The 26,331-nt window shown below is 41.4% G+C and overlaps 1 protein-coding gene across 2 annotated transcripts; it reads left to right on the top strand.

Moving 5' to 3' along the window:
- Positions 1 to 134: 134 nt before the first annotated feature.
- Positions 135 to 22,904, top strand: ppfibp2a (PPFIA binding protein 2a). 2 transcript variants are annotated; one of them, XM_073464492.1, is made up of 24 exons: positions 135 to 170; positions 1,805 to 1,912; positions 2,858 to 3,096; positions 6,341 to 6,427; positions 7,551 to 7,664; positions 9,336 to 9,467; positions 13,445 to 13,537; positions 14,729 to 14,840; positions 15,039 to 15,071; positions 15,688 to 15,749; positions 16,795 to 16,873; positions 17,031 to 17,155; positions 17,258 to 17,334; positions 17,425 to 17,485; positions 17,803 to 17,941; positions 18,788 to 18,929; positions 19,699 to 19,827; positions 19,981 to 20,131; positions 20,286 to 20,397; positions 20,678 to 20,766; positions 20,935 to 21,057; positions 21,548 to 21,673; positions 21,803 to 21,991; positions 22,081 to 22,904. In XM_073464492.1, the coding sequence occupies exons 2-24, from the start codon at positions 1,849 to 1,851 to the stop codon at positions 22,300 to 22,302; spliced, it is 2,700 nt and encodes an 899-aa protein (XP_073320593.1). In that variant the 5' UTR covers positions 135 to 170; positions 1,805 to 1,848; the 3' UTR covers positions 22,303 to 22,904. The 2 variants fall into 2 exon arrangements, with proteins under 2 accessions (XP_073320593.1, XP_073320594.1); XM_073464493.1 differs by lacking the exon at positions 15,039 to 15,071.
- The last annotated feature ends 3,427 nt before the right edge of the window (positions 22,905 to 26,331 follow it).

The following is a 26,331-nucleotide window of genomic DNA, read 5'->3' as shown; positions in this document are numbered from 1 at the left end:
GTACAAGTGGAGAGAGGGGGAGGAACACAGGTGAGGGTAATGAGTATAGCGGAGAAGAGAGCAGGGAAGGAGCTGATAGGCCTGAGAATACACTGGGAACAGGGCTGGGCTAATGAAGGTGATGCAGTGCAGGTGTGAAGGGAAAGCAGACTGGAGAGGAGCACAGGAGGGTAACAGAACAGAAAACCCAGAAAACACCAAATTAAAGAAGACAGAAATGACAGGACCATGACAACAGTGTAGATAAAAATTGTGTTGAGTGCTCTTGGAAAATGGGATCAAGAGTACTTCAGAAGCGAGAGGCAATCCCAGCCCTCCAAATATAAGAAAATGTATCAGATGAGTAAGGGAATATTATCAGGGCTCTAAAAAAAACCCTGGGCCCCATGTGTTTTTTAATGACTGGCCTTTAAATGATTCAGTCACTATAATAAAGGCTTTTCAATATTTCCTTCCTCATTTGATACATTTTCTCGAGTGCCTGGATCGCCTCTCGTTCTTGAAGTAGCATTATGTAATTTCTTATCAGATCATATGCAAGCGTCCACATTACTTTTTAGTTTGCTGAACTCACTGTGGCAGTGTTTTAAAAAGTCATACTTGAGTAAAACTATCTTATTACTTACTGTAAAAGTAGAAGTCACCCATATGAATAGTACTTGCGTAAAAAAGTTAAGGTATGTGATTTTAAATGTATTTAAGTATCAAAAGTACAAGGAAAAGTAAATTATAAGTATAGTAATTGCTGTATGTGTAATTAACATACATTTACATATATTTACAGGCATGTAAATATGGTGTATACCATGGGTCTATTAATTACTGGCCTGGCTGATTATCATGACTGATTAAATAAATACATTTAAAATGTACCACTTTGGCTCTGATGCATCATGCAATCTGCAAAATATAACTAGTTATAAAATAAATTGTAGTAGAGAAAAAGTACAATATTTAACTCCAACATGTAGAGAAGTAGCAGGAAATTAAAAATACTCAAGCACAAGTACAAGTACCTCAAATTTGTACAATTCTTACGTAAATGTATGATGCATGATTACATACACATTATTGTTTCAGTGGCTCATCCTACTATAATGCTGCTTTGTTACAACAGAGAAGCAATAAAACATGGCAGTTTACTAAATGACAGTATTGCTGTGTGTCAGGGTCACATTTATGTTGCGCAAGTCCAAACACTTACTCTAATATCAAATCGATGAATGAATTATTACCAAACACCGAGCTCTTATGGGTGCGACTGCTCAGTCAGCTTCTGCTTTTTCCAGCTTCATTGTGCACTGCTCATTATAACAGTGTGCTCTCTATCATCATCATCAATCAAAATCTGGTTACCATGGTCCAATGTGCTGATGTGACCTCGGTGAATCCACCAAAACAGCAGGGTTTGAGCTAAAAATTTAAAGAATTGTTGCTTCTTCAGCATTGTTTCTTTACAGTAACTGGTCAAACTTTATTCCCCAATATAGCTGGTCTGCAGTGAAAATATATACAAACAATGAAAACAAAAGGGAGCAAACTATTTTAAATATGAGCTTTGGCCTCATGTGGATAACAGCGCTGACAATGGGTAAGTCCCCGGCCACAAAATGAGAGGAGAGTTTAAAGCCAAAAGCCACATTCAGGAGGTTATTTACTTGGAAGTCAGTCAGATGTCAGGACAGCTGTTGGAGCTTCGCTGTAAAAAGATCTAAGTGTGACAAGGAAGGGGAGTAGTCTGCGACGCTCTGTGTGCTTCTGTTGAAGCTCTCATTCCGCCTGCTAACACTCTCCTACAATCCAGTGAATGAGGATCTACGAGTGCTGCTGTACAAGACGGTCTGAGCCATGGCGTCAAATGCCAGCCACATGTTGGAGGCTGCCTTGGAGCAAATGGATGACATTATTGCTGGTAAGACTTTCTGTTTACGTTATCGATAGACTGCCCAGTTTGTAATTGCAGGCCTCTATAAAACCAGCACTGGTCACATGATTCTCCCAAACGTACAGTAGTCTATATAGTACACAAGAAAAGAAAAAAATGTCAGGATTTTTAAATTGTGATGGATGTGTTAGAAACAAGAGCTAGAAAAGAAGAGGGTTAATAAAGCTTTATGTTGAGACGTTGGAAATAGAAGTTTTTGATCAGAACTGTACTTTGAACTTTTTATATAATCTCTTGTCTCTTTATTCTCCTTCACTCAATCGGACACACACTCAATTATATGCTTTTGCACTTTTATAGCTTCTCCTTGATCTTATGTCTCTCACAGTACACTAATTGCACGGACTCAAAATGACTTACCAGTGTCTTCCCTTCTGTATTTTCTAGTGGAGGTGACACATTTCAGTGAGTGCTCTTTGTCACAACCTTCACTTGCACATGGCTGGAAGACACAGTTCTATTAATAGAGTTGACGTCCAACAATTAGCACCCTCTAAAGACAAACCACACCACACATAACAACTAATTATCGCTCTGTCGCTGAAAATATATGACTTGCATGACAAATCATTGCATTTGTCCGAGTTCTGTCCTTACTGTACCTTTGATTCAGCTCCAGATCGCATGCATGAAAATGACTTTCTGCAGCTTAGACACGATCATTACAGTAACCTACAAGTTGAACCTTTAATTTGTGGAGTCTACCACACTCAGCCATTTGATGCTATTTCTATCCAGTAAGCCTCATGGGAGCACAATGGTGCCCTCAAGAGGTCATCCCAGGAACTACTATTATAGCACAGCAGCCGACCAGTCATTAATCAGTTGCACACTCAGTAGTGATGCACAAGAAAGTAGGATGCTGGAGCAATCAAACTCTCTGTTGATTTCCTGTTCCTTGTCTCTCTTTAGGCAAGGTGGGTGAAGGGCTCTTCACTGCTCTCATGCGCTTAGGCGGCCAGGATTGCCAATCCTCAGATTGTGCTGACCCTCCCCCTCGTGTGGACCCGGCCCTCAAGGCTCTTCAGCTGACTGAAGCCCTCAGGGCAGTACTGGAAGGCCAAAGGAGTGAGGAAGAACAGGAGGCTCTCAGGAAACAAGTCTCTACTGATACCGCAAACGTTATAGTTAAATGGCTGGAGAGAGATGAGGTGAGTACCGGCAGAGATGACAGATCACAAAAGCATTATGTAACCCCCCCCCCACAGTATGCAAATCCAACACCCAAGCTAAGGTATCCAATATAATAGGGCATATATGACTTCAGTCTCCTGCTACAGAGCCTATGGGTTTTATTAGTGGCGTGATACGGTGGTGGTCTTTGATCCTGGTCACCGACATCTGGATGGCTTTTTCCTTCCTGCTAAAAGTAGAGAGCTGGAAGCTGCGTCTACTGCAGACTGCACTGGTAATGAAATCCAGAGCTTCTGTTCAGAGTACAAACAGCTCTGTCCAGTTCTCCTTTATTTCCTTCAGTCTGCACCCCTGAATTACTCCTGTCACGCCAATAGTTTTTTTGTCTGGTGAGTCAAGTATTTGCCCTCTTCTACTCCCCTTAAATTTGCTATTGTAAACTTTAAACTTAAAGTTCAGACTCCTCCACGGCCTCCTCCTCCTCCTCCTCCTCCCCTTCTGCATCGTCTTTACTGCACCACATCTGACAAGCATGTGCTGCAGAAAGTTTCCTCTCCCCTGTGCCCCTTTAGGAAGCCCCGCAAAAATTAGAAAGTGCTTCAGACAGAGCGAAGAGAGGGAGCTCAGAGAGGCACAGGAGACAGAAAGGGAGGACAGAAAAAGATGAGAGATCATGAGGTGCAGAGATGTGGCACATACTGAAGCAGTTTGAGCACGCTTGAGAGAAAAAGCAGGAGAAAGAAAAAAGGGGGAGTTTGAAAGAGAAAGAGAGAAGAAAGAAACGGAGTACAGCCAACTGGCATAGTTTGAGTTATTCGCCTCAGCTCTGAAAGTCTCAAGCTGCCCAGACTCCAAACCACACGGACTGAAGTCCTCTCTGCTCTCACTACAACTGCAGTGTGGAGGGTCTGTGAAAGGAGGAGACTTGGATTCAGGGAGATCGAGAGCACAACATTGTTAAGAGCCATTGTTTGGTCTTGGACTTTGGTATCTGTACATCCTCCTTGATGCTTTTTGGCACTGGCTGAAGTTTGTTAGTAAGATTAAGAGCCAGACCTACAGTACAATGGGCCTGCAGAATGGAGTATGATATTGATTTCTACAAACATTTTGCCTGGCTCAGGAAGGTAAGACATCCTCCACTTGCATGTCTGCTCTTCATACCTTCATACTGCACACAAAGGATGTGAGCTTTTGCTCTTGTTGCTTTTCCCAACATAATTATAGTGCACATGGTGCATAATTTGGGAGGAAGACTTTGTTTTGTTTGTGAGTTGAAGAGGTGTTCTGCAGAATATGCAACACATGCACTCTGATATACCTGCTCCTTGTTGACAGGAAAAGTTAATGATCAGATTAAAGGGGCACTATGTAGTTTCGGGGGAGACATTTTAATCAGAAGAGAAAGATCTCCCTCGATTTTCGTCATGCCTAAACAAACTATACAAACAAACTCTCTTTGTTTTCATGACTGAATAAACTGAGTAAACAAAGTGACCTTAAAGGACAACACAGTTTCATACTGTTTCACTTTGTTTATATTTGGCGGACCCTGCCACCTTTCTAGCTTCAAACACTGTTCTGGGGACCTTATTTTCCACTGTGAACAGCTTGTTTATTCAGTTATGTAAAAATAAATATTCCTGAGTTTGTATTATTACCTCATTCATATTGTAAATATTACAATTCTGAGTTAGAATTTCTTCTCCAAAACTACATAGTGCCCCTTTAAGGCTTACATTAAATATTTCAACATGATAGCTAGAATATATTGAAATGGGTCACTGTGGATGTGACACTTGGGTGAAGTGTTGACTGCACAAACTGGTCATGAGGTTCAAGTGTTTGAGGAGAAAGATTAATGTATATGCACGTCAGCAGAGATCACTTCCTGCCACTTGAACCTATGGGGAGTCATTAGACAACACATACCATCTTGCTACCATTAAGAAGTCATTAGTCCTCACTGCCTCCTTCAGGTTATAATTCTTACTGAATACTAAATCCATAGAGGAAGCCTTTCCATGCGTAGATTGTCAATCATTTTTATGTACAATTCTGAGCCTCAGGTTCATGTTGGCTATTACCTGCTAATCTATATGAACAAAATTAGTTGATTTTTCCCTATAACGGAGGTATGACTGATTGTCACGACATTGTTTGGGAATACAGTTGTCTTCTAGTAAGAACTAACGTAGAAACGTATTTATCAAACTTTTTGAAACTGAAATACACATGGTGCTTTACAATAAATAAAGATAAAAAATATGAAAAGACAAAAACACACTGAATGATGAGATACCCCACACAGTTTCTGAGTGCAACACCACTGTCATGAATACAAAACCCAGGTCTGGCACAACTTGTCAAACCTAATGTAGGTGCTAACTACAAACAAAAGTCATCACGTCATAACAATGTTATGTGTTGAAAACTTGTACGTTGAAGTAAACATGTATGTAAGGCTGTGATCCTACCCTCTCACTGAAGTTACATAGTGCAGAAACAAGTGAAAGGGGGCAGAGTGGCAGAGACAGAGACACCATTCACACTATTACAAGACACTGTACCATCAAAATAATTTTGAAGCTGTTATTTTAAGGTAAAAAGTTACATAATGTTCATTTAAAGTAAACCAGGGTCTATTATTGCCGAATAGTGAACTATGAGAAATATCAAGGGGACTAGAGGAGGTACTCTGCAGGAATCTAACGATATTAATCACAAAAAAAGAAGTGAAAGAGCATCTGTAATAATACTTAAAGTATGCAGTCTGTACATTCAAATATTATACTGCTAATATACATTAAAGGCTTAATGGTATTTTTAAATTATTGCAAACCACTTGAGCTGTCTGGCTGAGGATGATGAACGCTGGGCTACATAATGTTTCCATGATTGTGGTCGAAAGCCTGGATTTCTGAGAAATTTGAGCTCATTTGGTCGCACTTTACTTCCCTGGCTTTGTAATATCTCTGACTGCATGAGCAGACCTGAAGCCCAGCCTTCACCCAACATTTTTTTTTCCGTTAATCAGCTGGTATAAAGTGTTGTACAGAAGATTAATGGTTGATTAGGACTCGTAAACCTCTTACAGACGTTGCCGCTCACGTCCCACTGACACAATAGAAAGTTTGAGAGTTGTGTGTGTGTGTGTGTGTGTGTCTGAGGCTGCAACCTCATGCAAGGAAGTTCAATTTGACCCACTGGGCAACTGTTCTGTATTAACAGGGAAATTAATAGCTGACCTTTGTTCTGAAGGTAAACCTCCATTCATCTGGCAACAGTGAGTCCTACCAGCAGCGATTATCACGTCTGGAGGGAGACAAAGAGTCACTGGTTCTGCAGGTGAGTTAATCATTACAAAATACAAAACAATAGAATCTCTGAGTGTCTCTGTTTGTATATGACCTTTAAAAAGGTTGTTGTGACAGCACGCTCAACCTACAGCAGGAAGGTGAATCCATTCCACTGAATATGAGCCTGCTCAAATAAAAGAAGACACATGACACCGCACTGTTAGTGGGAACTGATTCTACACAGTGCCCATATCACATAACAGTGTTAGAGGAGAAGAGAGGAATGAGAGAGAGGGCGAAGGTAGATCAGAGCTTTGTGTTGTAAATGTTGCGCAATCGTCGTGTTTCTTTTCACCTGCATGGGCGAAGCAACAGTTATAAAGCTGGGTTTGGTGCTGTTACAACACCAGAATGTCCTGTTTTGTGTCATGTGTTTGCCTGCGTATATAAGTGTGTAGGTGTGTGCGGTTATCAGGTGTGCTGAACAAGTGCTTATCTCTGACAGGTTGAGGCTAGCACCGCCATGTGCTGTAGCGTGTAGGTGTGTGTGTGTGAGAGAGAGAGCAGGTGAACTGTTTGTTTCTTCAGGCCTCACTCACATAAAACACTCCTTTGTAAAAATCCGCTCTAGTCGGCTGCTTGGAGCCGGCTTTTAGCATGTGATTGGCTATTATGTGGCCTTTAATACTTTCTTGCTGCAGATTTACATTTAACCTGCGTTCTGCTGACATTGCTGAAGCCACTGAAGTGTTGCAAGCACCTACCGAGGCACAAAGGATCATTCATTTCTTCTGAAAGGAAGTAATTGCACTGTTTGATCTGGCACAGATGTAGAAATTTTGAGCAAAATGAGCGCAGCAATTACATGAAAATAGCTTATATTAAAGGTATTATGGTCATTTTTAGGTTCAGAATTTTATTTTGGGTTGCTAGGGTTAGGGATTTTAACTTTCAAGATCTTTTACATGCACAAGAAAGGAAAAAAAAAAACATAAAAAGCATAATGGTCTCCTTTAATGTGTACCGTGAGAAACTCTGAGGCCAAAAGAATATCCGCTCGGCCTTGGCTTCAATTACGCGAAAAAACATGAAACTCAACAATGGCTAAGCAGTTTTATTGTGAGGTTTTGGGGCCATCTGTCTAACTTTCTGTACAACACAAACACACACAGGTGAGTGTGCTGACTGACCAGGTGGAGGCTCAGGGAGCCAAGATCAGCGATCTACAGAGTTCTCTGGTGGAGCATCAGCACAAGCTCGAATCCACAGAGGAGATGCTACAGCAGGTACACAGCATGTGACTTTCTCAATACCAAATGTTTGATGTATCACTGGACTAAAATCAGGAAACTCTGACCTTCAAGATGAGACATGCAGGGCTTTTATATCACTATTGTTCTCCCATTTAATGAGATATGACAGGCCCCCAGAAAGTCCATCTATCTTTAAAATATGACTCCTCTGCAGATCCAGTCTTTTCTCATAAACTGCAGAATGTAACTCAGGATGAGTCCTGCTTCCTGGGAAGAAATTCCACTGTTTCTGTCTGCATATTACCTTGACGACCAAAATATTTAGGACGCTCAGACTCATTCCAGGACAGTGTCTCACTCGGAGTCAATTTCTGGTTAATGCATGCAGGGCCAGACTGGTCCGTCTGGGCAGGTGATTACAGCAATGCTGGCCACACCCCCAACCTGTAAGCACCATGAAACACACACACATACGCCCAGAAAAAAGAGAGAGAGAGGAGAGCGAGAACAACAACAGAGGCGAGAGGGACAAATGAGTAAGGGAGGAAAAGGTGGAGAGATGGGAGGGAGAAAGAATAGGGGTGGTGCTCTTTTAAGAGTTCGAAGTCTATGTCTGCAAGTTTCAGTTGTTTGCTTTTTGACTTCAGAGACTCTGCTAAAGGCAACAGAGAACACTGAGTGGAATGGATGTATGAAACTTTAATCTACTGAAAAAAGACCCTTGAAACCATTACAACCATGATGGAAATGCACTTACTCTTCCTTTGCTGCAGGCAGACACTGGAGTAAGATGATATTCAGGTATTACAAAGTATCTCATTCTGTCTGTATAATGTCGCTCTTGTGAAATTTCCGTTCAAAGTGGACTGTTTCAACTTATTTTGACTAATTACACGAGTGCCAGGAATGTGTCTTTTAGTGAACTTAATGCTCAGTGTGTACGTATATGCGCAGTGCTGTATATGTAGTGTATCAAAGGGCAGCCGGGGCTGGTTTCTCGGAGACATGGTCATTATGAGGCTTTGGACCTGAGCCTTAAATCTCTTCCTGGTGACAAAGCTCTAATATTTTCCATGTGCAACTGCAGAAGAAGCCCAGATATTTTTCCGAAGCTGGAGTTTTTAAATGGACGTATCCATGTGTACTGTTTGCCTCCCTCTGATGCTCATTTCTGGACTTTAAGTGATTTAGCACCTGCTTGACATCAACCAAATTAGTATTACGTCTGCCTGCGTAGCCTGGCTTAACTCTCAAGGCTGACAGGCAGTCAGGACAGATAGGCACGGAACTGTTTAGCAGACCTGTAGTCTCTTTCAGCACCAGTTTACAGTGACAGGAAAATGCACCTGTCAAAGTTATTTAAATGTTCTTTCTATGAATGTTTTGCATGCTGTCGGTAGCTCTCTCTCTCTCTCTCTCTCTCTCACACACTCACACACACTCTCTCTCTCTCCTTCTGCTGTGTACTTTGAGTGAGCTGTGAAATAGGCATTATAAATAGTGGTCATGGGTTGTGTATATTTAGCCACTCAAACAGCGTCTGAAACCAGTGGGTTTGTCTGAGGGGACTGTCATTACAGCACTGGGAGTGTGCAGTGCCTCATACTTAATGCTGCTGTTGTTCAGTGAGTATAGGACCCTGTATGGCTTTCAAGGGGTAATGTGTTTATGTTTACCTGCATGTCTCTGCGTTGTTGATGACAGGAGCTCCTGCATAGGACGTCATTGGAGAACCAGAAGCTGAGTCTTATGGGGGAGGTGTCCTACCTGAAAGTACAGCTTGCAGACATGGAGGGGAAGCAGAGCCATGGGGCTGAAAGGCAGCACAAAGCAGAGGTAAGGCTTCTCACACAGCTTCCTGTCACTTGTGGTCAGAAAGGTTTTGTTTTTAATTAGCAGCACAGTTCGCTGAGTTTAAGTTGTGTCAGAACTTGTTTAAAGCTAATATGTGTCAGTCAGAACAAGGTTGCCTTGAAGAGTAGTACAAGTTGGACTTGAAACTGGATTTACTGTTTTTCCAAGGTTTTAGCTGTCAAATTCAATCTGACGATAATTTTTTTAATTTAAACTCGTAAATACCAAGCTGTCCTTGCAGTTTGTTTCACCGAGAGCTGTTTGCAAGGAGGAGGAATTAGTTCAGCTAAAATCCTCAGGAACTTCTTTTTTACTTCGGTCCTTGGAAATTTGAAGCTAGCTCTGCCAGGAATGACGAGGGTACACACAAAAATCTGCCTCGTCTTCTGATGGATCTAACCTTGAAGTCAGCTGCTGATTTTATGGAAGACCATAAACACTTTCTGGACGGATGGAGGGGAACATTCACCCAAACCCTGGCTCTGGTGTTCCTGGGCAAAGCCGACAGGAAAAAACGTCTCGGAGGGCTTTAAATTTTTTGTCAGCTTAAACTGAATCATGTATTTGCTTAAGACCGATGTGTTAGGTTACCGGCAGACATCCTGAGCATTTGGTGACCGTGCGAGATGGAGAAAGGGGAAGCAGGGCTGCTAGCAGACAGGATACTGTAATGTATGTAGTTACTGTCAAAACACTGCCGGTCAAAGAGCCTTTGTGTCCTCAGGTTAAAAGAGTTCAGGCACAGCGGAGCTGGCATGATGGATGGCGGGCCAAATATGAGTGTGTGTAGGCTTTAGCCCAGAGAATTTTTGTTCTTGGTAGTGGGTGAAGGTTGACTTGGCTATTCTGAAAAAGCATGTTCCCGAAAACATTTGTCGTCTGTAAAGAAAATGATTTATTTAAATGCTTGAGTGTTTATAGGGTGTTGCTCTGTATTTGTATACTATAGGAGTGTTTTAGTAGACGACAGTGTTTCAGCACTTCTTAATCCTGCTTTCATCACGTGTACAACTTTCCCTTACGACAGCTGCTTGGACTTAAAGAGAATAGGAAAAAAAATCTGCTTTGAACACTTTACTGGCCTCCCACGTGCTGCCTCTAGTACACAAACATATCCACACATATGCACACACACTCATGTGCATGCCTCCTTGCTGTGGAGCCAGTAAACCCACAGTTAAATTTAGCCTTGCAGGCACTCAATATCATCTGTCATATCCGCTGTACCGGACCCCAAGTGAGACTTCCTCTGTCCACAGGCCGAGCATAACTCGGCTGCTGTTTACAGTCTTTCTGAAGGAACATGGGCACGGATCACCTCTAAACGATGGCAAACCTTTCCATCTCTCTTGCAATCATCAATGCAAGATACCCATTCGATAAACAGGATACGCCTGAGTTCAGGAATATGGCACAGTATAATGTTGATACAGTCATGGCCAAAGCAAGAGAGAAGTTCCGGCTCATGAAGAAATATAAAACAATATGTGTTCACCAGATGAGACCAACTGGCACAGTCTCTGTAAATGGGGACCAGCCAAGAGTCTGTGTTTCCAATACAGGTTCACTATCATATTTATGTATTCAGGCTCAAGACCAAATCTACACCTTCTCAAGGTTTATATCATGTATATTTGGTTACGTGGACATGCGATAGAGGGAAAAAACAATTTGAAACAAACAAAGACATATACACCTACTCTACAACATTCCTTCTCCTCTCTCTGAACATTCTTCTCAATTCTTTCTCCACCACTGCATCTGTCAGACTGTAGTGAATTTCATTAGTGAGCTGCAGGAGCAGATGTGTCGGTTTCAGAAGGAGATCAATAGCAAGATCCAGGAGAAAAAGGCTTTAGAGATCCCGGCTGACGGCAGCTCTCCAGCGGCCTGCCCTACTGAGTCCGCTGAGGGCCAGGGCTCGAACCCCGGGCCGTCCTGTGACAGAACCTCAGGGGTGATGCGGGGACTAGAGGAGGCTCCAGACGGGGACACGAGCAGCCTGGAAGAGGGTAGCTCAGATGCAGAGCTGGAGTACCACTGCGGAGGAGAAAGTGTAGGCACAGCCTGCCAGCATGACTTGTAGCGTTGTGTGCAGCATGGGTTGTGTGATCGTTAGGTTCAGATCCATTGAAGCTAGCACTCACCAGATACTCTCTGCACAGCTCGATGTCCATGTTTGGAAAAGCAGCAAAGCTAACCGGATTATCTGTTGTGCATCAGTGTGTGACCTTGTGTGCTATTAAAGAACAATGTGCAGATCTACTAACATCACCTAAATAATTACAGGGGCAATTTGTAATAAATTGAGTTTAAAATTATTTAAAAAAATTAACTAAAATGTGAAGATATAACAGTTGTGATCAAAGACATTTACATATATTGTCGCAGAGATATCAACTGATGTGAGCATGCTAACCAGCTAGCCCTGGCCAGCTCTGTCTCGCAATAGCACTTTGTACCTCAAGAGGTGATAATCCGATTGTATTGCTTAGCCCCGATGTACCATACATGTACCATGCACCATACTCCTTATGAATTCAAGTTTCTCTAGTTGAGTTCTGGTTGGATCCACTGTAAATCACCTCAGAATTGTATTCCCTGTCATGAAACTGGCCTCCGTTCATCTCTGTGCTTGGTTCGCTGTGTTCGTTCCCAGTCCGGGCAAAGTTTCTCTCTTTGACTGAACTAAGACGAGTTTAATTGCCTCATAAAACACACGTCATTGAAACACGACGGAAACGACATAAAACTCACCAAAACCATATCGGTTCAGCTTAACAGTGTTCCAACAATCCCAAACTCTGGTTTTGTCGAAAGGCACCACTCCACCAGCAACGAAGCTTGATTTTATTCAAGTTCAAACTAGGTGTTATCCATACAAGACTGCCTCGTTTTACTACAAAGAGCCTAAATAGTCTCCCTCCTGGTTTTCTGGTAAGAAAAAACACTGTTCGCTATATTGTATTTCATTTCAAGTAGAGAAACATATAACTATTACAGAAGAAAACACAGGACATAGGAAGAAAGGCCTTCTTTGCAAACTCACATATCTTCTACTTTAGTGATTAAGTATCCAGTCTGATCTCCAGAGCACAACTGATAGGTACATGATTTGTGTACATGGTATAACAGAAGGAATATCTAACAGATTCAGTGAGGACAGCATCGACTGACATTGCGACGCATCGGAAGTTTTCCAGGTAGCAAAACTGTTGCGGCCCAGATCCGGCCCACAGCATATGCGTTCATCAGGCCCACATACCATGAAGAATGATGGCACTTGGGCGGATCGCTCCTGTTTGCTAGATCTTTGCCACAAGCGGGCCATAGCCTGGCCAGATGTCAGCCAAGAGCGAACCGAATAAACCCAGATTTCGGCCAGATTCAGCCCACCAGAAATGAATGAACTGTGGCCCAGATTGGGGCCAGTTCTGGTTTATTCGGTTTGCTATCGGCTGACATCTGGATGGGGTACAATCTTGCTCTCGGGGTTGCATGCAGTCAGGATGCAGTATTAATTCACCAAGTTAGATCTAAAAGTGTCCGGGCTCTACGTGCTGTTTTTCCCCGCTGCCATGCACAACTCCCCTCTGGCTCCTCTCCCGCTTCACAACCCCCCTGTCCCTGCCTGAACTGGGTTCGCTATGGTCGTTCCAGTTCCGGCTGTGTTCACTGGGAGGCTGCTGAGCTCGGCCCTGTTTCCTGTTCGCCTGGCTGCGACAACACTCAGTCTGGACAGTCAACTAACAGAACCACTAGCTACAAGACTAACTGAGCTTACTAGCTAACGGCAGCTACATTCATGGATTCATAAAGAGAATACATTTCATAGCAGTTAGCTGTTACCCTGTGTGATATGCTGCCCCCATGTATTTCGAGTATGAATTCAACAGGTGGCCTTTTATTACATGTTGCAGCTTTAAAGCAGCTAAACGTTCTAATGCGTTCTGTTTCAGGGCTTAATCAAGGAGCTCAGGATCCTCAAGGATAAGGTAGAGCACCTGGAGGATCAGAAGATACAGTACGAGAAGAAACTCAAAGCAACAAAGGTAAAAAAAAGTTCTGAATTTCACGGTGTCTAGACTTCTTTTCAGTGAGTGCACCATCAGTGCTTGAATTCCTCTGCTAACTGTCCATTCAACTTTCCTAAATGCTGTCCAATCCGATGTTCCAGCCAGCTAAGTGAGTCATTCTGTTTTGCACACACTGTCTCATTCACGGACACGTTATGTTTTCTTAAGAAGCGAGAACTGTTCTACCTTTTTATTTTAGAGGACTGTAGAAATAGCTTTAATAATGGCTTGGTCCCTTTTTTAATGTCCTACTTGTATACTTTGGCATGATCCCACGTCTCCCAGAGATTAGAATATTTCTCTCTCTCTGTCTCTCTTTCTTTCTTGCTGTTTTTCCCCTCTACCTTTCCCTTAATACCAATATCATGTTGGCAGTTCTTCGTTGTGTGTAATACTGTATAAGTCAAAGTCAAATTGCCATCCGCAGTTCTTTATTTTTAGCTTTTAGAAGTTCTTCAAATACCCTTCTGGCATTATTTCACCAACTGGATGTTTACCCAGAATTGCAAGAGGAACAAAATGCTACATTTCACATCAACATCCTTCTTGTTTTTCTGAGTTTAGAGCTTCGGTTAATGGTAGTAGAATGACAAAAAATCTTTAATCAAGCACAGGAAATCGAGAGTAAATGGCTACAGATGTTGATATGGCTGATGTCGATTACTCTATCTTACTCTGCTAAAACAAACCAGCCATAAATCATGTTTTGATCAAGTGAAACAGGGGTATGATGCGGGATACGAAGCTAAAAGTGCATCTTCCACTTTCTTTTCCACGACGTAAGAACACACTGGCAAATACATCAGCCTGAACTTAACTTTATAGCCATCTGTTCTTTCCTTATACTCTGTAACGTACATCAAAACAAACTATAAACTCCAGACTAATATTTGGCTCCCCTAAATACGGAGAAGAAACATTTCTGTGCTTTGTTGTGGGTGTTTTATATATAGATAGTGGTGGAAAGAAAACATCAATATCTTGCAAAAGTTTGTGTCTCAGATGAGAACATGTACTGGCACTTGACTGCATGCACATGTCTTGTATTTGTGAATTGCTTTTAGCTGTGCATGTTTAAACAGACGTGCTTTTGGCACACGCATTATATTTGTGCAGAACTTCGTGTCCTTTTTACGCTAAGACTTCCTCATTGTGTGGCACCCGCAGGCGGAGATCAGCAGCCTTCAGCAGCTTCTGCTCAGTAAGAACGCCGAGATCGAGAGCTTGCACACTCAACTGCTGGCCAGACCCTCTCTATCCCCTGAGAGCTCGGAGAGAGGTAAGCAAAGCACCCAGCCTCAAGCCCTTCGACCAACCTGCCAACCCGTAGCCTCTCGCTCTGACAGAGTCACCCAGCCTGATAGTCGACACAGTTAACGACTCCTTTTTGCATTCATTAACTTAAGCTGTGGGAAAATTCTGTCTCGGCCCTTTAATTCAATGTCTCATCATGGGTCTCTGTCTGTCTGTCTCTCAGAGGAGATGTACAGGAAGAGGCTAAACACCAAATGTAAGCCTGAACAGAACTTAATGAAAATCACTTTAAACCCCATGGGCCATGGCTACTTTTGATCTTTCATTATTTCCTCTCTCCAGACATGACTCTTTATTTTAGTATCTTTTGTTTCCTCCTGCTCTGAGGGGCAGCTTTGGCAATCACCAACTCATTTCCAAATACTCATACAACGCATCATCTCTCTTCCTTACGGCCTCTTCTCCGGCGTCTTTGTGAATTCCTGAAAACATTAATGTCTTGTTTGTTCTTAATTTTGTCCATCGTAGATAAACGCCTCTCTGGGGTACTTGCTCAGTACGACCAATGTTTCTCACCAGCGTTGCTGCCTGTATGCCTGCAGTTGTTACAACAACTATACGCTGTGGGTCCAAATATGTAAAAGCTGACGTGGCTAAAGATATGATTGGTGGATTAAAAAAAGGCTTGGGCCAATCTAAAAATACTTGGTTTATAGATGGCACCCTAGTGAGGACTACATCTAAAACATGCTAGCATGTATTTTTGCCTTTCCTTTCTTTCTACATAACTATTCCACCATGTGTCTATACATGCTAATTTATGTCATGAGCAGCTGCCTATACATATTAATAATCAGTGCTTCTCTTTATAGATCAGGAACTGCAGAAGCTTAGGAGTGGGATGAAATCACTGGTAGCTGCCAATGATGAGAAGGTAAGTTAGCATTGATCTATGGCGGAAAGTAACTCCACCAATTCTAGACAACAAATATGTTCACAGGTCGTGGTGGCTACTATAAAGCCTTTTGTGTCTCCAGAGGAAGCTGCGTGTAATCTGATAAATTGCCTCCAGTGTTGTCGCTCAGTGGCTAAGTTCCTTTTTTCACATATGCAGTAGAACTCCCCAAGACCTGTAAACACACTTTAATGTGTATAATTGGTGGAGTTACCCTTTAAGTTAGATTTTAAATGGAAAAAAAAAAAAAATTACTTGTGGTATATGTAGAATTGTTATACTATGGCATAATACTATTACTTAAGTTAAAGATTTAAGTACTTCTTTCACCGCTGCCAGCGACCTTAAAAAACTATCCCCTCTCTCTGGTCAACACAGCTGTATGTGATTATGCAGTTTAGAGCAGCATGTGTGTTGTCATCAGTTTACAACAATGTACAGCGTCTTACCGGCCTGTATATAGAAGTGCTATCATCGCTGCTGTTTCTAAAGGTGGAAGGTGACTGTTTTTAGATGCTGTCATTTCTCAGAGGCGCCGCCCTCGAACCTTTTATAGTACAGAGGGGCTTTTGTATTCTCCCTCCCAGCTCCCTCTTAGACTTTAAAGACTTGCAGACACGGGCCTCCATGTGGCACACGAGTGAAGACCCACATGTACGCACCCACCCCAAGGCGAGCCATTTTGGGCAAAGCCACACTTAAGTAGGCCTCGACCTGCCAAGCCTAATTTTGGAGTGAGCTGCATTAAGAGAACCATGTCAAAACCAGGCACGGGCACCACTTCAAAAAACACACACTCCACACAGCTGGTCACCACAACTAAGATTTCCAGCCAGGCCCGTGTCAATCCCCCTCCCTATACACCGCTTTGATGTAAAGGCCATATGGTTAATGAGAGACGTTTGTGTGGCATATCGGTCAGTAACAGAGTGAAGCATAGTCCATATGTGCGTTTTCTAACCTCAGATAAACATCTTAATTGGATTTTGTTGGCCCTGAACGCCCCCTTCTGTGTTTTCTTCAGGACCGACGGATTGAAGAGCTCACTCTGCTCCTGAATCAGTGCAGGCAATTCAGAGAGGTCACTCACGCTACAAGGCAAGGTAATCAGCTTCAATCCTTTCTCCTTCCCTTGCGGCATTTGTTTTCTGTTAGCAACAATGTCTGAGCTTAATGAAAGCCACCGCACTTCCTTCTTTAGCAGAGACACATACCGCTGCATGGGATGAGGAGTAATATTTCCTGTCTTTGTTGCTGTAGCTCCACCTGCTGTTCGTTCGCTGTCAAATGGTAGGACTCCATCAAGCAGCAGTGAGGAAGAAGTGCACACCCTGATGAAGAACAGTGACTCTGCCAGTGCAAAATCTGAGGATGTGAAGTCTGAAGTGGGTACAAACAACCTCAGCTGCGCTCATACTGTTTTATGTTTGCATGAAGATGATTTTGGTGATCGTGTTTTCTCTAAAATGATTTTTGACCTCTCACAGGTATCACATGTTTCCACAAACAGTTCTTCCTCCCAACGGACTTCTCTTTCCTCAGTCAATAAGGACAGTGATTCCAGGTAGTGAAGCAGCTTTTCCTCGATGGCTGACTGCAATATCTCCTAGGTTGTTGGATTTTACTGAGATGATTTTGCCCTTTATCTTCTCAGAACAGAACCACAGACTTTATCAAGAAGCATTGATGACCTGACGAATGGATCTTTACAGAAGGTATTTTCTAATCATCATAAAAATCAAATATGCTTACATCGTGTCATTTATCTTTTAAAGGTGGGGTGAGCTATTCTGGAGAAAGATAGTTGATTACTGAGTCTAAATCCCAGATCGTCAAATGCAGACGTTGGAAGGGGACTCAAGAATCAGCTATCTGTGTATTGTATTGTTGACCCTGAATGCATCAGTAATTTTTCGACAGTGAGCTACTGTACTGTTTCTCACATGATAGTTGCAGAAGAATCTTTTGTTTTGAACACATATTTACAGCTTTTTATTGATCAAAGTCTTGCATCTGATTCCGGTTTATCCAGAGCGATCCGGGTGACACCAGAAGTCAGACGCTGCCTGTGAATTCGTCTCTGTCGGAGCAGAATGGGATCGAAGACAGCAGCAGTGAGATCCAGAGTCAAAGGTCTCCAGATGGAAGCGAGGATGGAGACTCCAGCCAAAGTAAATCCAGGCTTCACAGGATGTTACTTATGATGGGTGATGTAGGATTTATGATGGATAGTGTGCGGTAATAATCCCTAATATAGTATCAGAGCTTTCTCTGTGGACGAGTCGTGAGGCCAGTAATTCCCATGAGTATTCATATACAGAGCAAGCCGCTCTCCTTTGACCAGACGACCACTGCTCCTTTGATCACAGCTTTAATTGCAGGGGCTCCTGACGGAGCAGATGGATTATGGTATAGACTTTCTCACCAAACACACCCTCTGTCTTGCTCTGATTGACCACAGCTCCACCCTTCCTCAGCCTCACTGACCAGTTTTAGCTTGAACCCCACCCTAATTTCTCTGTGTTGCCATCTGCTGTAGAGTAGTGACTAACTGCAGCGTATATCATAAAGATCTCACCTTGTGAAGTTTGGCTTAAACTGCTTCTTTTTCATGGTGCATTACCTGATGAATTATTTGTTGAACTCAATGGTCTGTAACCTGCGCTCCCTCTCCTGAATGGAGCATTGTGAGAAGGCAAAGCACCACATGTGCACTTGGTAGCTTTTAATCTTCTGTTTGGTATGCAGGGAGGGAAAAAAAGGTTTTTATTGCCTTCCACTCAATCATCATCAAGATTTTGTCTTTAACAATGACTGAACTACAGGAAAATATAAATTAAGACTAATCTTTTAGTACCATTGTTGAGATTATTTTTACTTGGCGAGATTACAGTGAGCCAATGTCTTTTTCAACTAATCAAATGCATCTATAAAATCTAAAAGGACATTTTTGCAATTTGAACCATATTTGTACTTGGTCGTATTACACTGACTGTGGTTTTTGTAACCTCTTAAAGGAAAGTCGGAGAAAGTTGACGACAGCACTTCAAGCGATAATTCCCCAGTTCATTCTGGAGCGAGTCCACAGCCTGGCCAGCGAGCTGTGGGCTCACCAGAGTACATGAAGAATAACAGGAGCTTCAAGAGACTCTGGGGAAAGTGAGTGTGTGAAAATACACAGATGCTTCAACAATACATCAACACAGATGTTGATTTAGGCCAGAAAAGGACCATTAGACATTACATAGACCTAAATTACATGTACATGTATAAATATGCATTGCAAGTCTACCTAACATATGCTTTTTGACGAATGTATTTGATAGTGTATAAAAACATGTTGATGCAAAGAGAAAAAAGCCTAAAGGTGCAATATGTGAGAATTTAATTTTAGTTTGAAACATTAAAAAAGTATTAACAGAATGTAAAGAAATAAGAGTTTTGACCTTAACTCAGAGTTGTTTATGTATTGTGTTGCTGAGATATTTACTGAAGTTAGCATGCTAACCAGCTAGCCCCAGCCCATTCTTCCTCATAGTAACACTCCAAGTCCAGACTACTAACTGCATGGCTAATTGAGCTAACTTGCTAACAGCAGCTACAGTTTGCAATAGTTTGTGGTTACTTTGGTGATATGCTGCCCTCTATTTGTTTGGAGCTTGAATTTGTGAAGTGGCCAGTTCTTACATATACCGTAGCACCTTTAATATAAAATGACTGAAATTGCACAAAACTGTAAATAAATGACATTCAGTATTAAAAGACCACAGTAATTTAAAGTATTGTCTATTATTTTTCTGACACCTTAACATTTATATTTCCCTATAAAGTAAATGTATACTGATTGTGCCGAATTGATTATTTTACCCGAGTGAACTAAAGTAGTATCTAGCATGTTTATCCCGAGAGTTTACTTTCATCCATACAGACTTCGAAGAACCCAGTCTGGAGGGCTCCAGGCAGCAGATCCAGATGGTGGTCAGTTTACAAGAGGGGGACTACGAGCAACAGCAGGACCCAGACTGACCCGGACCCCCGAATCTTATGACTCTTCACGGTAAAGCTCAGTGTTGGTTTTGCTGCTTCATCACTACCTCCAACCTTTATTAAACACTGTAATTAAAGAGGCTTCAGGACTTTTGTTAGCATAACAGAGATTTGAAATGTTTGGTATTGGTTTAATTATCTGATTTGGCTTTTCTTATTTCAGAGATATGAATATTCCATTCAGCCAGTGGACCAAGGGGCAGGTGTGTGGCTGGCTAGAGGACTACGGACTGGGCCAGTATCTCAATCTCACCAGACAGTGGGTTGAAAATGGACAGACACTGCTGTCTGCCACTCCTCAGGATTTTGAGAAGGTCAGATAACACATTTATAAATACTATCACAGTATTTAAGAATAAGATCAGAGAGAAAAATAGTCATGGAAATATAAGAAACGTTTAAAAAATGCCATCCTAATCAGGCTAAATGAAATAGCATGGTCTTCAAAACAGTCTTTTCTGATCTCAGGAGATGGGTATGAAGAATCCACTGCACAGGAAGAAGCTGCAGCTCGCTCTGAACGCATTCACCACTAAAGTTATAGAGAAATCGTCTGAGCTGGACTACATCTGGGTCACCCGTAAGACTCTCTCTACATGGAAAATGTTCAACTTCTCATGCTTGCATGTTCTCAGTCAAATCACATGTACAAACCAACAAAGAACTGGTAGTGTGTGAGATGTAAATATATTTGAATTAAGTGCAAATATAGCCAGCATTCAAATCGAGGAACTGTATCTTCATTGAGCAGTTGTCATGAACCTGTTCTCACAGCTCGCAGCTGGTGATACTTGTATCAGCATTAAAAGGTTGAGTGAGGGGAAGTCAAGTTAATTAATGTCTGATTTTCGTCCATTTAGGCTGGTTGGATGATATTGGTTTGCCTCAATATAAAGACCAATTCCATGAAGCTCGAGTAGACGGTCGAATGATACAATACCTCACAGTGGTAAGAGTTCATCCTGCATGTAACGTATAACATCGTCTATTAAAGTGGAGGCCTGCAAACACATTTATTTCAATTTCAGACATGATTCAAAATCGTAAAAATAAAACTATTATATGAATTTCTATACTGTACATAAAGCTCACTGATGTTCTTCTGCTGTTTACGCAGAATGACCTCTTGACTCTAAAGGTCACCAGCCAGCTTCATCATCTCAGTATTAAATGTGCCATCCATGTCCTTCATGCCAACAAGTTCAACCCCAACTGTCTTCGACGTAGACCAGGGGAAGAGGTAATTGTGAGCTGTGTGTTGTATATAGCTGTTGTCTTGTGTTTTATATTGTACTATATTTTGTGTGTAAGCTGAGAGAATGTAGCACAAAGCAGACTTTCAAACATAAGGGCATTTTAATCCAAAGTATTTTACTGAGAAGCTGCTCTAAAGTGGTAAAAGGTGTCATCACCTCAGTAGGCCACAAGATGGAGACAAGCAGACGTTAATACAGCTGCTTCCAAAGAATGCTGTTTGAGCCTTATGCTCACTTGGAGTGTATTTAAAAGCAGGGTAGCAAAGCATTATACATAAATAATTGCTTAGTAAATGGTTTATAAAACATTAAATTGTTCATTAAAAGTAAAAAAACAACAACTATTAAGTAAAGTTTAATTAACTAACTATATTTACCATTTATTAATTAATACTACAAAGTGTTACCAGCAGTTATAAGTGAGATGGTAGAGGGTTTAATACAAATTGACATTTTCTTTTTGAACTTCTCCAGAGACAGCCCTCTCCCTCAGAGGTGGTGCAGTGGTCTAACCATCGAGTGATGGAGTGGCTAAGAGCAGTGGATCTAGCTGAGTATGCTCCTAATCTACGAGGCAGCGGAGTTCATGGCGGGCTGATTGTAAGTATTTTACATTTTGAGTTTGTCTGCAAGTTTTTTTTTTAAGTCATTCTGGCGTTACATGCTTGCATTACGTGCCGAGAGAGCTAAATTTGTTGCCGCCATCTGCCGTCCAACGCTCTCCCACAGATCCTGGAGCCTCGCTTCAGCTCAGAGACTCTGGCCCTCCTCTTAAATATTCCTCCACAAAAGACTTTACTCCGCCGCCACCTCGCCACTGCCTTCTCTGCCCTGGTGGGGACTCAGGCCACGCAGGAGAAACGAGAATATGGCAACGCCACAGGCCATGTGCCCCTCACTACCACTGCTAAAGTAAAGGTAAGAGCACAATCTGAGAGAAAAAATGTGGTCGTTGCAGCATCAAATCAAAGTGATGCGTTAACGGGTTGGACTTTTTTGTGTTTCAGCCAAAGAAGCTGGGCTTCACCCAATTCAGTCACCTCAGAAAGAGGAAACCTGATGACTCTGCGGACTATATCTGCCCAATAGACAGTGGAGCGCTGACAGTGAACGGGATTTCTCGCCTGCCCTCTGCAGCACTGAGGGGCCTCAGCCCCAACCTGGACAGGCAGCCCGAGAGGCGGGAGCCGCTGGGGATAAGAGCTAGGGCGAATAGCCCCAAACAATAATTAAAAAAAATAAAGAAGGAAGCTCCACCACACTCTCTCCCCACCCTCTCACTCACTAAGTGACTTTGTGAATCAGTGGAAATTCTAATACAAGAAAACTTACATAAGAGCAATGGTGATTTGCTGGATGGGCTGCAAAGATGCTGTGGTTAGCAGGTGATGTTAATTGTTGTTAATGTACTTTCATCAAGATGTTGCGTAAACAAAGTTCATCTAAAATTATGATAAATGACATTGTGTGAATTGTTTTGTGAAAGCTGCTCTCTGCATTCCTTATACAGTGTATTTTTGCTTTAAAACAATGCATTTTACTGACCATTTTGTATCTAAGCTTTAGTTAGAATATTGATGACCTTTCCATGTTATATATCTGAATTGACTGTACAGTGTAATAATTGACACCAGGTTCTTTAAGAATGTTTCTCATGTATGACGGACAAACAAATCAAAAATTAAATCATTTTGAGTCTTGATTGTTCATTTACTCTTCTGCACCTTCAAATGAGGCTTGTTAGAATCCTTTAGGATTCTCCCACCCAAATGTGGCCTTGTTTCATAAGATCATTGTGATTTGCAATAAAATAATAAAATTCAGGTCAAAATTAAGTGTTGTTGGATTTTTATGAACTAAAAATTTAAACAAAACAAATAAAGGGATAAAAGAAAAATCTAACTATTTCTCAAGTCTCTATGAAAGCAGATGCTTTTGCTGCCATCTAGTGCACACAGGCTTACTTACATCTTAATTATAATTGTGTTTTTTTCAGGGTTAAGTTTTAAGATTTTTTTTTTATCATTACCATAGAGGCTGTATATTTGATTGCTGTCAGAGAGACAGTTTTGTGTAGTGCAAAGACTTCAAATGTTTAGGATGATATCACTTCCTGAGGATGGATCTTGAATGAGCAGTTAATCCAAGACTGCCCACTACTGGTCAAACACTCAAAAATGCAAGAGGGGACATGGGGCTTGGCATCCCACTACTATACAAGAGGTTTGGTTTGTTCCGGCCCAGGTTCTCTAAAGTGAAGCCTGACTAGCTGCTGACAGAGATGGATCCTGGTTTGATTTGGTTGGTTGGTTGCTTATTTTGATTAAACTAGAATGGCACTAAGTAGAGCGTACACCTCCACCAGGGCCAAAAAGTCCCCTGTTGTACTCATTGATACCAGCCACCTAAATTTAAAATGTTTTTTTCATCAAAATCCATGGAGAAATTATTCAAAATATCAAAAAAAACTGCCCTCATCTCAAAATGTTAAAGAAAGTGAGACAAAAATCCTGGCACCAGAAGTTAATGGGCTCTATTCTGGGCCAAGGCCCATCCTTCATCCGGGTTTTGTGGAAATCTGTTCAGTAGTTTTTGTGTAATCCTGCTGACAAACAAACCAACCAACCAACCAACCAACCAGAAAGCAAATAAACTGATGAAAACATCACCTCCTTGGCAGAGGTAATGAATCAAACAACCAATTATGCTCTGTTTGGTGAATATTAACAGCTTTGATTTCAACATATTCTGGTGTTTATGTGAATTGAACACTTAAATAGAGGCACTTACAGACAGCTTTTGTCCAGTGAATTATGTTGGCCCAAAAAGAGTTTCTGTGGTTTGTTTATATCATCAAAAGGATGCAAAACAATATTTAGCTTCAATTTTAAACTATTTTTAATAAAAATATATTCTGACAATTTCATAGGTCAACACAAAATGTGCTGTACTACATTTTTGGATTTCAAACCTAAATAAAGGATCTCTGGATTGCATTGTGCTCTTTAAAGGTCCAGTGTGTAGAATCAATGCTGATCTATAGTGAGAAATGGAATGTAATATTCATAACTATATTTTAATTAGCGTATAATCACCTGAAGTTATTGTTTTGAATGAGCCTTAATATCTACAGAGGAAGAGGGTCCTCTTCCACAAAGTATGCCATGTTGCACCGCCATGTTTCTACAGTAGCCCGGAACGGACAAATCAAATACTGGTTCTGGAGAGGGCCTTCCACGGTTTTAGCAGTCTCCATTGAAAAGGTTTGGACGAGGGGTATTTCATTTGTTGCAATTTGTAGTCTCACCACTAGATGCCACTAGATCCCACATAACCTCTGGCTAATTCTTTTGAATGAAGTGATGAAAGAGCCCAGAGAGAAAATTCTAAGCAGAGTAGAGTGGTGTTCATATGACATCTCTTAGCAAACTGTAGCTAAGAGGACAAATGAAACATAGCAGACTTGATTGCCTTGATTAGGTTTGCTATGTGCATGCTTTTAGCTAATCTAATGCCACTCTGCTATATAGCATTTACTGTATTTGCCAAATGAGACACACAGGAATATTCCAATTTAGACAGTCTGGGTGAAACATGAAACGAAGCGTTGTGAATGATGCTGAGTGTTTTTTCACTGATTTCAGTCCTAGTGAATCTACTAAGATTCTGCTGGCATGCATGTCTGGTAATGTGGCAGACGGGGCAGCAGCCACCTCCCCTCTGAACCCTCTGGCAGAGGCACACAGCCTCAATTAGACCAAACACAATAATTAGGGAATCTTTTACCTCTGCATATCATTAGTTCCCTAACAGAGAACATCCTGATCAATGATTACAAATGACAGGTTCATAAATAAATTAGTCCTGTGGATAAGTGTGTAACACTACTCAATTGATCCATGTTAAATGGAAATTAGAGGGGGGCAGCAGGAGTGGGTTTTGCAAATGTAAGAGTCTGAAGGATGATATATATGAAAGTTTCTTAATAATTGGGAAAAATCTGATATATATACACATTTATATGAATAAAGGCAGCATACATATTCATAAAATGTTGACAAAGTGATGATTATGTGTAAGTCCTTACTATAAGCCAGCAGATGTCAGTGTTGCCTGTGAATATGTCATGTGCTCTAAATACAACCAGCGCTGAACCTTTACAGTTAGTTCACTGAGATGAGCCACTGGGTATTTAGATAGAAGCTTTTTTTTTCTTTTTTGTCTGTTAACCATTTTGGATTATTGTTAAATTTTTCATTTTTGTACTGTAGGTGTTTGTCAGCGAGGTGGGGTTTAGATTTTGATTCAGTGACACAGCCTTGGCCTTTAGTGTACTAAAAACTTAGCCTTAATACATTTATAATTACACTTTCAGATAGGAAGATAGGAACATAGGTATCATGACAGCACAAAGGACATGAGAGGATGTCACATCATTAATCAAAAACTGGGCTCAGTCTCATGTGGATCCAAGTAAGAGTTCTGGAGGTTGTGTATTGGCCAGACGGGCGATCACAACCAAAATCAGATGATTTCAGATGAACTTTGAGACTCTTAAATAGTCAGAATATGAGTGATCAATCTCAAATATACAGTAAAAACTTCATTAATGTGCTGTGAATGTGTCCAAATGTCTTTCTATTTTATCCCTCTCTCCCCATTCTGCCTTGTGTGTGTAGTCATGTGGTGTTATCTGTGTGTATGTGTTAAGAAAAGATGGCATTGTTTATAATAGTGCATCTTAGCTAATTCCAGTAATGTGATCCAGCCTCCATGAGCTGACAGTTTAATTGCTATTATTTGTGTCGCCCTCTCTCATAACGCTTCAGCAGTAAATTGCCATGTGCAGGAGACGGTAGTATGACTGACACCTTACCTTGTAATATGATATCTATTGTTTTAATTAAGTGAAAGCGATTGTGACATTTATTGGTTTCCAGCTTACTTGTTAATGACAGGATAAGAAAAAAAAAAGTGGAAGTAAATTATCACAGTTTACATTGCATAAATAATTTGCAAACCCTTTGCTAATGATTACACATTATTCTCCCACTGTGACTGTCAATTCATTTGGAATACATCACAAATAAAAACACCGCGCTGGTGATGCAACGCAAACCCCCTCTTGGCAATGCCTGAGCCCCTTCTCTTCTCTCTGGATCATCTTCTTTGTGTGTGTGTGTGTGTGTGTGTGTGTGTGTGTGTGTGTGTGTGAGTCACATTTATTTATTTATTCTGTATCACTTTTGTGGTGAAGT

Source organism: Pagrus major, chromosome 4 (assembly GCF_040436345.1).
Source record: "Pagrus major chromosome 4, Pma_NU_1.0".
Classification (NCBI taxonomy): Eukaryota; Metazoa; Chordata; class Actinopteri; order Spariformes; family Sparidae; genus Pagrus; species Pagrus major.
The sequence above is the reverse complement of the archived record's forward strand: the minus strand, read 5'-3'. Positions and strand labels throughout refer to the sequence as shown.

What these genes read in the sequence shown, in the direction of transcription:
- ppfibp2a (XM_073464492.1), top strand. Translation starts at nt 1,849, where the DNA reads ATGGCGTCAAATGCCAGCCACATGTTGGAGGCTGCCTTGGAGCAAATG. An exon ending in AATGGCTGGAGAGAGATGAG is followed by an intron (nt 3,097 to 6,340) that starts GTGAGTACCGGC and finishes TTTGTTCTGAAG; the next exon opens with GTAAACCTCCATTCATCTGG. An exon ending in CACTCACGCTACAAGGCAAG is followed by an intron (nt 16,874 to 17,030) that starts GTAATCAGCTTC and finishes TTGTTGCTGTAG; the next exon opens with CTCCACCTGCTGTTCGTTCG.